Source organism: Panulirus ornatus, chromosome 65 (assembly GCF_036320965.1).
Source record: "Panulirus ornatus isolate Po-2019 chromosome 65, ASM3632096v1, whole genome shotgun sequence".
Taxonomy (NCBI): Eukaryota; Metazoa; Arthropoda; class Malacostraca; order Decapoda; family Palinuridae; genus Panulirus; species Panulirus ornatus.
Window position 1 is genome coordinate 2,071,866 of NC_092288.1, and position 12,244 is coordinate 2,084,109.

General features: G+C 40.6%; 1 protein-coding gene across 1 annotated transcript in view; it reads right to left on the reverse strand.

Moving 5' to 3' along the window:
* The window catches only part of LOC139746659 (uncharacterized), a 38,660-nt gene that overhangs the window by 3,392 nt on the left and 23,024 nt on the right, over nt 1-12,244 (reverse strand). Inside the window, exons 9-10 of the mRNA XM_071658103.1 lie at nt 10,370-10,527; nt 7,073-7,274 (exon numbers count right to left, since the gene is read on the reverse strand). Coding sequence (XP_071514204.1) covers nt 7,073-7,274; nt 10,370-10,527 — 360 coding nt within the window. The remainder of the gene's footprint in view (nt 1-7,072; nt 7,275-10,369; nt 10,528-12,244) is intronic.

The window sequence follows — 12,244 nt, forward strand, 5'->3', positions numbered from 1 at the left end:
TGATAATTTACACCACATGAATGTTTTATAGTATTGCATTTCTGTAACCATCCATAACAACTACATTAAGGCGAAAAGAATATATCAATCAGTCCTGGTCTGATAGTGATGCATTTTCAGATTGCTTTAGTTTGAACCATTCATGGATGGTGTCTAGCTATCATAATTTCAGCTTTGTTTTTTCATTTCAATCCAGCGGCAGAAAGATTCCAACACAGAAAAAGAGTAAGTCGAAACATGATGGTTAAAATCTTATGGATACTAATTATGACAAATTATTTCATTTATTCTTAGGGGAAGATGTTGAAATTCAAGACACAAGAGCTAGCTTTCTTGTGAGTTTAAAACCGTATGATACAGCTTTTAAAGTAGCATTCATAACTGATGATCTACTAATCCAAACCTTACAAGATCAGTCTCACCAGACTATTGGCTTTAAATTATTCCCGCATCACAGACAATGAAACTTATGGTACAACATTGACTTTTCTTGTAGGGGTCTTCCCAATAAAGGTCGGTCTGCAGCAAGGGTGTGTGATGCTACAGTGGTTGTTTAATTTGTTTGTGGATGGGGTGGTTGGGGAGGTAAATGAAAGAGTTTTGGAAGAGGGGTGGATATATCAGTCTGTTAGGGATGAGAGGGACTGGGAAGTGAATCAATTGTTGTTCGCCAATGATACAGCACCGATGGCTGACTTGGGTGAGAAACAGCAGAAGTTGGTAAGTGAGCTTGGTAAAGTAAGTGAAAGAAGAAAACTGAGAGTAAATGTGAATAAGAACGAGGATATTAGGTTCAGTAGGGTTGAGGGACAAGTCAATTAGGAGGTAAGTTTGATTGGAGAAAAACTGGAGGAAGTGAAGAGTTTTAGATACCTGGGAGTAGATTCAGCAGCGGATGGAACCATGGAAGCGGATGTGAGTCACAGGGTGGGAGAGGGGACGAAGGTTCTGGGAGCATTGAAGAATGTGTAGAAGGCAAGAACGTTATCTCAGAGAGCAAAAATGGGTATGTTTGAAGGAATGGTGGTTCCAACAATGTTATGAGGTTGCGAGACGTGGGCTATAGATAGGTTTGTGTGGAGGAGGGTGGATGTGTTGGAAATGAGATGTTTGAGGACAATATGTGGTGTGAGGTGGTTTGATCGAATAAGTAATGAAGGGGTAAGAGAGATGTGTGTGGTAATAAAAAGAAAGTGGTTGAGAGAGCAGATGTGGGTGTATTGAAATGGTTTGATCACATGGAGAGAATGACTGAGGAAAGATTGACAAAGAGGATATATGTGTCAGAGGTGGAGGGAACGAGAAGTGGGAGACCAAATTGGAGGTGGAAGGATGGAGTGAAAAAGATTTTGAGCGATCGGGGCCTGAACATACAGGAGGGTGAAAAGCATGCAAGGAATAGAGTAAATTGGAACGATGTGGTATACCGGGGTTGATGTGCTGTCAATGGATTGAACCAGGGCATGTTAAGCGTCTGGGGTAAACCATGGAAAGTTTTTTGGGGCCTAGATGTGGAAAGGGAGCTGTGATTTCGGTGCATTACACATGAGAGCTAAAGACTGAGCATGAACGAATGTGGCCTTTGTTGTCTTTTCCTAGCGCTACCTCGCACGCATGTGGGGGAAGGAGGTGCCATTTAATGTGTGGTGGGGTGGGGACAGGAATGGATGAAGGCAGCAAGTATGAATGTGTACATGTGTATATATGTATATATCGGTGGGTTGGGCCATTCTATCATCTGTTTCCTTGCGCTACCTCACTAATGTGGGAGACAGCGACAAAGTATAATAAATAAATAAATATTTATTTATTTATTCATTTATTTTGCTTTGTCGCTGTCTCCTGCGTTAGCGAGGTAGCGCAAGGAAAAAGACGAAAGAATGGCCCAACCCACCCACATACACATGTATATACATACACGTCCACACACGCAAATATACATACCTATACATCTCAATGTATACATATATATACACACACAGACATATACATATATACACATGTACATAATTCATACTTATCCCTGGGGATAGGGGAGAAAGAATACTTCCCACGTATTCCCTGCGTGTCGTAGAAGGCAACTAAAAGGGAAGGGAGCGGGGGGCTGGAAATCCTCCCCTCTTGTTTTTCACTTTCCAAAAGAAGGAACAGAGAAGTGGGCCAAGTGAGGATGTTCCCTCAAAGGCTCAGTCCTCTGTTCTTAACGCTACCTCGCTAATGCGGGAAATAGCGAATAGTAGAAAAAAAAAAATTCATACTGTCTGCCTTTATCTATTCCCATCGCCACCTCGCCACACATGGAATAACAACCCCCTCCCCCCTCATGTGTGCGAGGTAGCGCTAGGAAAAGACAACAAAGGCCCCATTCGTTCACACTCAGTCTCTAGCTGTCATGTAATAATGCACCGAAACCACAGCTCCCTTTCCACATCCAGGCCCCACACAACTTTCCATGTTTTACCCCAGACGCTTCACATGCCCTGGTTCAATCCACTGACAGCACGTCGACCCCGGTATACCACATCACTCCAATTCACTCTATTCCTTGCACGCCTTTCACCCTCCTGCATGTTCAGGCCCCGATCACTCAAAATCTTTTTCACTCCATCTTTCCACCTCCAATTTGGTCTCCCACTTCTCCTCGTTCCCTCCACCTCTGACACATATATCCTCTTGGTCAATCTTTCCTCACTCATTCTCTCCATGTGACCAAACCATTTCAAAGCACCCTCTTCTGCTCTCTCAACCACACTCTTTTCATTTCCACACATCTCTCTTACCCTTACATTACTTACTCGATCAAACCATTTCACATCACATATTGTCCTCAAACATCTCATTTCCAGCACATCCACCCTCACTGTCTCCCATGTTAGTGCAAGGAAATAGATGAAAGAATGGCCCAACCCACCTACATATACATGTATGCATATAAAATGCCCACACACTCGCATTTTTTTTTTTTTTTTTTTTTTGCTTCGTTGCTGTCTCCCGCGTTTGCGAGGTAGCGCAAGGAAACAGACGAAAGAAATGGCCCAACCCACCCCCATACACATGTATATACATGCGTCCACACACGCAAATATACATACCTACACAGCTTTCCATGGTTTACCCCAGACTCTTCACATGCCCTGATTCAATCCACTGACAGCACGTCGACCCGGTATACCTCATCACTCCAATTCACTCTATTCCTTGCACGCCTTTCACCCTCCTGCATGTTCAGGCCCTGATCACTCAAAATCTTTTTACTCCATCTTTCCACCTCCAATTTGGTCTCCCACTTCTCCTCATTCCCTCCACCTCCGACACATATATCCTCTTGGTCAATCTTTCCTCACTCATTCTCTCCATGTGACCAAACCATTTCAAAACACCCTCTTCTGCTCTCTCAACCACGCTCTTTTTATTTCCACACATCTCTCTTACCCTTACATTACTACTCGATCAAACCACCTCACACCACATATTGTCCTCAAACATCTCATTTCCAGCACATCCATCCTCCTGCGCACAACTCTATCCATAGCCCACGCCTCGCAACCATACAACATTGTTGGAACCACTATTCCTTCAAACATACCCATTTTTGCTTTCCGAGATAATGTTCTCGACTTCCACACATTCTTCAAGGCTCCCAGAATTTTCGCCCCCTCCCCCACCCTATGATCCACTTCTGCTTCCATGGTTCCATCTGCTGCCAGATCCACTCCCAGATATCTAAAACACTTTACTTCCTCCAGTTTTTCTCCATTCAAACTTACCTCCCAATTGACTTGACCCTCAACTCTACTGTACCTAATAACCTTGCTCTTATTCACATTTACTCTTAACTTTCTTCTTTCACACACTTTACCAAACTCAGTCACCAGCTTCTGCAGTTTCTCACATGAATCAGCCACCAGCACTGCATCATCAGCGAACAACAACTGACTCACTTCCCAAGCTCTCTCATCCCCAACAGACTTCATACTTGCCCCTCTTTCCAAAACTCTTGCATTCACCTCCCTAACAACCCCATCCATAAACAAATTAAACAACCATGGAGACATCACACACCCCTGCCGCAAACCTACATTCACTGAGAACTAATCACTTTCCTCTCTTCCTACACGTACACATGCCTTACATCCTCGATAAAAACTTTTCACTGCTTCTAACAACTTGCCTCCCACTCCCACACACACATATACATACCTATACATTTCAACGTATACATACATATACATACACAGACATATACATATATACAAATGTACACATTCATACTTGCTGCCTTCATCCATTCCCGTCCCCACCCTGCCACACATGAAATGACAACCCCTTCCCCTTACGCATGCACGAGGTAGCGCTAGGATAAGACAACAAAGGCCACATTTGCTCACACTCAGTCTCTAGCTGTCATGTGTAATACACTGAAACAACAGCCCCCTTTCCACATCCATGCCTCACAAAACTTTCCACTCCTCACTCATTCTCTCCATGTGACCAAACCAAATAATACACCCTCTTCTGCTCTCTCAACCACCCTATTTTTATTACCACACATCTCTCTTACCCTTTCATTACTTACTCAATCAAACCACCTCACACCACATATTGTCCTCAAACACTTCATTTCCAACACATTCCCCCTCCTCCGCACAACCCTATCTATAGCCCGTGCCTCACAACCATACAACATCATTGGAACAACTATTCCTTCAAACATACCCATTTTTGCTCTCTGAGATAACATTCTTGCTTTCCACACATTCTTCAACACTTCCAGAACCTTTGCCCCCTTCCCCACCTTGTGACTTACTTCTGCTTCCATGGTTCCATCCGCTGCTAAATCCACTCCCAGATATCTAAAACACTTCATTTCCTCCTGTTTTTCTCCATTCAAACTTGCCTCCCAATTAACTTGTCCCTGTACCTAATAAATGTACCTAATAACGTTGCTCTTATTCACATTTACTCTCAGCTTTATCCTTTCACACACTTTACCAACCTCAGTCACCAACTTCTTCAGTTTCTCACCTGAATCAGCCACCAGCGCTGTATCATCAGCGAACCACAACTGACACTTCCCAAACCCTCTCATCCACAACAGACTGCATACTTGCCCCTCTCTCCAAAACTCTTGCATTCACCTCCCTAACAACCCCATCCATAAACAAATTAAACAACCATGGACACATTACGCACCCCTGCCACAAACCAACATTCACTGGGAACCAATCACTTTTCTCTCTTCCTACTTGTACACATGCCTTACATCCTTGATAAAAGCTTTTCACTGCTTCAAGCATCTTACCTCCCACACCATATACTCTTATTACCTTCCACAGAGCATCTCTATTAACTCTGTCATATGCCTTCTCTAGATCCATAAATGCTACATACAAATCCATTTGTTTTTCTAAGTATTTCTCACATTCATTCTTCAAAGCAAACACCTGATCCACACATCCTCTACCATTTCTGAAACCACACTGCTCTTCCCCAATCTGATGCTCTGTACATGCCTTCACCCTCTTAATCGATACCCTCCAATATAATTTCCTAGGAATACTCAACAAACTTATACCTCTGTAATTTGAACACTCACCTTTACCCCCTTTGCCTTTGTACAATAGCACTATGCATGCATTTCGCCAATCCTCAGGCACTTCACCATGAACCATACATACAATGAATATCCTCATCGACCAGTCAACAACACAGTCACCCCCTTTTTTAATAAATTCCACTGCAATACCACCCAAACCCGCTGTCTTGCTGGCTTTCATCTTCCGCAAAGCTTTCACTACCTCTTCTCTGTTTACCAAATCATTCTCCCTGACCCTCTCACTTCGCACACCACCTCGACCAAAACACCCTAAATCTGCCACTCTATCATCAAACACATTCAACAAACCTTCAAAATACTCACTCCATCTCCTCACTTCACCACTACTTATTACCTCCCCATTAGCCCCCTTCACCAATGTTCCCATTTGTTCTCTTGTCTTACGCACTATATTTATCTCCTTCCAAAACATCTTTTTATTCTCCCTAAATCTTTGATGATACTCTCTCACCCCAACCCTCATTTGCCCTCTTTTTCACCTCTTGCACCTTTCTCTTGACCTCCTGCCTCTTTCTTTTATACATCTCCCAGTCATTTGCACTATTTCCCTGCAAAAATCGACCAAATGCCTCTCTCTTCTCTTTCACTAACAATCTTACTTCTTCATCCCATCACTCACTACCGTTTCTAATCTGCCCACCTCCCACCTTTCTCATGCCACAAGCATCTTTGCACAAACTATCACTGCCTCCCTAAATACATTCCATTCCTCCCCCCCTCCCTTACGTCATCTCCTCTCACCTTTTTCCATGCTGCACTCAATCTCTCCTGGTATTTCCTCACACAAGTCTCCTTTCCAAATCACTTACTCTCACCACTCTCTTCATCCCAACATTCTCTCTTTTCTGAAAACCTCTACAAATCTTCACCTTCGCCTCTATAAGATAATGATCAGACATCCCTCCAGTTGCCCCTCTCAGCACATTAACATCCAAGTCTCTCTTTCACACATCTATCAATTAACACATAATCCAATAACACTCTCTGGCCATCTCTCCTATTCACATACATATATTTATGTATATCTCTTTTTAAACCAGGTATTCCTAATCACCAGTACTTTTTCAGCATAAAAATCTACAAGCTCTTCACCATTTCCATTTACAACACTGGACACCCATGTACACCAGTAGTATAATAAATATATAAAATAACATTGTTATAAGCATTATTATATAATCATTCTTCTATTTATACATGATCACCATTTCCTGCATTAGCGAGGCAGCACCAGGAAAAAGAGATTACTGAGGTGGTCTCAATTAGGGTCTCAGTTGTCAGTGCCACCTCAGTTAACATAAGAAAATATGCAATACGTAAATGTGAAAACTGCATGTAGAGCAAAGAGAGAACAGGCAAGCTTTAACCTACAAATGGAATATGAGACCAAATGAAAAAAAAAGTAAAACAAGGAATATCAAGAAACATTTGATGTAACAAAAGTTCAGCACTGACCTGCAACTTGGTGTTACTACCACGTGTAAGGAAATACAGTACAACAGTGCGAAGGAGACCACTTGGTCCTAGCTTCTCCTCACGCTGCATGTGTGCTGCTAAGTATTCCCTCTGGAGGTTGTAATCTGCTAACCCCCAGTATTCAGCAAAAATCTTCTGACGTTCTTCCTCACTAATACGGGCATTACATTTCAAAGGACACCTGATGGAGTGTTAATGACTAATAAGAGATATTTAGATGTAATCCCATGTCTATGCATATCATGCTCATAAACATAAAAACATATGCATATATATGTATGAAAGTAACTCCAGTGAACCTTCAATTCTGGAAATTAAAGCACCACACAAAATCTTTCCCTCTTTTTTCATACATCTACACCATTTCCTGAATTAGTGAGGTAGCACCAGTAGAAGAAAAGGCATCATTGGTCACATTCACCCTCTAGCTGTAATGTGTAATGCACTAAAACCTCAGCCCCCTATCCACAAACAGGATCCACAAACTGTTCCATGGTTTCGTCCACCTGCTTCATATGCAAACTGTCATTAATTTTTTTCTTATATATTTCATTACCATTTCCAATGTAAGCGAGGTAGTGACACAAACATGCAAAGAAAGGCTGCATTTGCTCACATCCATTCTCTAGCAGTCATGTGTAATGGCACCAAAATCACAACTCACTATCCACTACCAGGTCCCACAAAGATTTCCATGGTTTACTGTGGACACATGCACTGATTCAGTCCAATGAAACCACATCAACCCCTGAATACCACATCATTCCAGTTCACTCTATCCCATGCAAGCCTTTTACCCTCCTGAATGTTAAGGCCCTAATCTACCTATGGGCAATTACATGGATATTCACATACCTCAGCCAGTGATACAAAAATCTATCTATCTACCTATGGGCAATTACATGGATATTCACATAACTCAGCCTATGATACAAAAATCTATCTGTCTACCTATCTGTATCCCTGATGCCTGTTCCCTTTAGAGGTATGGCCATGGAAAGTCTTCATATTTGGTGATCTCCAGTGCTACTTCTTAGCCTTCAGTGCCTCACTCTTAAGATGCCACCAGCAAAGGGCTACTGTAGTGCAGTTTTCAGAGACTCCTACCTAATGTTCCTAATGACTACTTTATCTAATGTTCCAATATTTACATTTCTCACATAGAGAGAGGACCTATGAGTCAATACTGTAAAAAAGTAGCCACATTAAGGAGGGACCTTAGGAATTTGCGTGTGTGGACGTATGTATATACATGTGTATGGGGGGGGGTTGGACCATTTCTTTCGTCTGTTTCCTTGCGCTACCTCGCAAACGCGGGAGACAGCGACAAAGTATAATAAATAAATAAAAAATATAAACCGCAAAAGAAATTTTGACTTTAGTGACACTTGGCTTTTGCCCTGAATTGCACTCTAATGAAGGCAACATAACTAGATCTACAAAGGAGATCAATCAAATGTAATCATAGCTATAATTAACCTTCATCCAAACAAGGTCTGTATTAACTTGATCTGAATGAGGGATGGGGTTGGCTGGCTAGTCAGAACTCCTTAAAAACAAGGCAGAAAACATACGTAAAAGACTATTGTAAGGATCTTTATTATTCACATATTAGAAAGAATGTTTAACACACCAAACAATGCAAAAAAACAAAATCTAACCTGAGATATATAATAAATACTTTTCAAAACTTTCATACATTTTGGTTGTATTCAAGAAATTCAAATCAATGGGAACCAAAGTAAACTGCCAGGAATTAATCAAAATCCAAAGAGTGTTAGAAGGTCATAAGACAGAGTAAACGTGAGGAAAAAAAAAGAATTTTCTTGAAAGAATAATCCTTAGGAATTCTTCAAATATATAAGACAAAGGAAGAGAGTAAAAGATGGAATTGGACCATTACAAAATGAACAAGACACACTAACAACTGACGAGAAGGAAATGGCTACCATACTAAATTATTCCTTAAACTCTGTATTCACATCTGAAGAAATTTTACCACAAGCAATGAAAATGTTTCAAGGGTCTGATGAAGAAGAGCTGGAGGTTTGAGAAATAAAGAACTCTGAAGTACTTAAATACCTGGAACAAGTAAATCCTAACAATTCCAATGGCCCAGTTAACTTAGCTCAAGATTTTTAAAAGAGGTGAAGAGACAGTTGATATACACCATGACAAAAATATTCAACAATTCTATATTAGATGGTCAGGTGCCAAATAACTGGAAACTAGCAAATGTTACTCCTAAATATAAAAAAGGAGACCAAAATTGTACCCCGAACTACTGCCCAACTAGCTTTATGTCAGTGTCAGGTAAAACAGAAAAAATTATACGAGACAAAATTGTCACGTTTCTAGTGTACCCTGAACTACTGCCCAACTAGCTTTATGCCAGTGTCAGGTAAAACAGAAAAAATTATACGAGATAAAATTGTCACGTTTCTAGATCATGAAATCACATCGGATAATCAACAAAGTTTCCGCAACAGAAGAGCCTGCCTGACAAATTTGCTGGAATTTTTTAAAGTTATTTATCAGAAATGGAATGAAAAAGTACTGTCTGATGTAGTATATTTAGATTTCCAAAAGGCTTTCGATAAAGTACCTTACAAGAGACTTCTACATAAACTCAAAGTACACTGAACAATTGAAGAACTATGTACATGGATAAGGGACTGGCTTATTGGAAGAAAGCAGCATATAGTATTAAACGATGAAGCCTCAGACTGGCTTGACATAATGAGTGGTGTACCACAGGGGTTGGTCCTAAGCCAAATTCTTTTCATAATGTACAATAATGACCAAGATCTAAGATCTCCAAAATCCTGACGATACTAAACAAGGAGGTAGAGTTGTAAACAGGCAGGACTGTGAAATGATTCAAAGAGTTCTTAACTTACTAGCAGAGCAGTCAGACAGCTGGTAAATGAAGTTTAATGTGGACAAGTGTAAAGTTATGAACTTTGGAGACAAGAATAACCAAATATTTACAGAGAACAGTTTTTCTAAAGTTAAAAGAAACTCCAGAGCAAGAGGGCACAAGTCAAACATAAAAATTGTATGGAGAGATGCAAACAAGTATTTCTTGAGCAACAGGGTTGTAAGACACATGGGACAAGTGTAGCAAAGAGGGAGTAAATGCAAGTTGCACTGAAATCTTCAAAACCCTATGTGATAAAAATGCAAGGATAAGTGTACAAAGCTCCATTCTCATATGAGTAAATAGGTAACACAAGGTAACAACAATAACTTAAAAGAAGTACTCTATGTACAAACCTGCTACAATCTTGTGGCCATACTCGCTTTGCATCAACCAATTTTCCTTTGGTGTTTACATAACTCTGACCAGTATTTTTAAGCTCTTGGCGCTTTTTTTTGTCTTTTGTTGAAGCTGCAGTCACTGCTAATGTTTCACTTGTCACATCATCAGGAACCTGGGAAGTGAAGAGTAAACAATACTCTTACACCTTAGATAAAAAGGAGCACTAAGAAATGCAATAAGATGAAAATATGACACCTACAGTGCGACAAGTCCTGCCAAAGAGACAGTTCAATTACACGGTCATGTATGCATGTAAGGAATGCTTGTGAAAGGAGAGATATGACAGTTTAAATCCGAGAGACAGCTCATGTATAGAACATACGAATTAAGTTGTTTTTTTCACTGCCATTTCCCGCATTAGCGAGGTAGCGTTAAGAACAGACGACTGAGGCTTTGAAGGAATATCCTCACTTGGCCCCCTTCTCTGTTCCTCTTTTGGAAAATTAAAAAAAAGGAAAGGGAAGGATTTCCAGCCCCCCACTCCCATCCCTTTTAGTCGCCTTCTACGACACGCAGGGAAAACGTGGGAAGTGGGAAGCATTCTTTCTCCCCTATCCCCAGGGATAATAAAAATCATGTAGGAAATAAGAAAAGTGAGTTGGTTGATCACAGTAAGGAAAGACACACAAAGCAAATCTACCTATAACCTATCATACTTAAGACTGTTTGTACTATATCCTTTAATTAAAAGATCAACAAATCTTTTCTGTATGTTCATCCAAAATCTTATGCCTGTTCCCTTCTGGAGCTCCCTCAAGGAGGGTGGCCATGGCAATGGAGTCTCTATAACTACTAAACTCCAGTGCCTTTTCTTAGCCTTAAGAACCCCATCCTTAACAGAGGGTAAGTCCAGCAGTGTTTGCAGAATGAAATTAAAGAAAAATATCTTGATTCATATGATAAAAACAAAGACATTTTGTTGAAGGCTTAACCAAACTCTTTAATATGCACTTACATTTTGCACATATACTTCCCAAATCTGCCTGTCTATTTCATCCCTGATCTCCCATAAACCATTTGTTATGGGCAACTTTTATCTCATAATTTCATGATGGGATAGTGGCTTGGATCCATGCCATACACTGGTTATAGATGGCCTTAATATAGCAGACTTATGCATTACCATCAAATTTAAAAAACCAATACTGGTCAGTTCACTTAACCCATATATTCTTTGTGTATAATACATGGCACCTACCTTAAAAAAATAGTATTTTACCCTGGCAGCTACACACCCTCCAAGCATTTCACTCCTGAAACGTGCTGTCAGGCAGCCTTGTGAGCTAGACTACTGCCTCAGTTTTTGCCTATCTAAGAAAAGAGTAAATCCTCATAGAGCCCATCATTTGAGTTGTGAGCAAAAAAAGAACAGACTGCCAATAATTTTTTTCACGGACTGATCATTGTTTGATGTAGGTCCTTGTGCTTAAAACCTTTAGGTGCATCTGCTAAGGAGGTTACTGAACTCTATTTCCTTGCAGCTGTCAAACAAACAAACAATATGCTACGTTTCAGAGTAACTTTTCTTTCTACAGTAAAGGATGCTCTTTCAGTCATCCCCCAAATCTAAGGCGTGTCTAGTGGATCCACTTTCCCTCAAGTCTCATACAAATCATCTTTAGGTCATGCCTCACAGTCTTTGAACACTTGTTGTTTGTGATTTACCCTCTTTCCTACTGAGGCATTGTCTGGACCCCTTCTTAGGGATATAGAACCTGTTTCAGGTGAGACCCTTTTCAATATTCTGTACTGGAGAACTAAGACTTTGATTCAGGGGCTTTCTACAAGGAGGCAGTCTGGGAGTTTCTTTTTCTTTTTAGGAAGTTGAA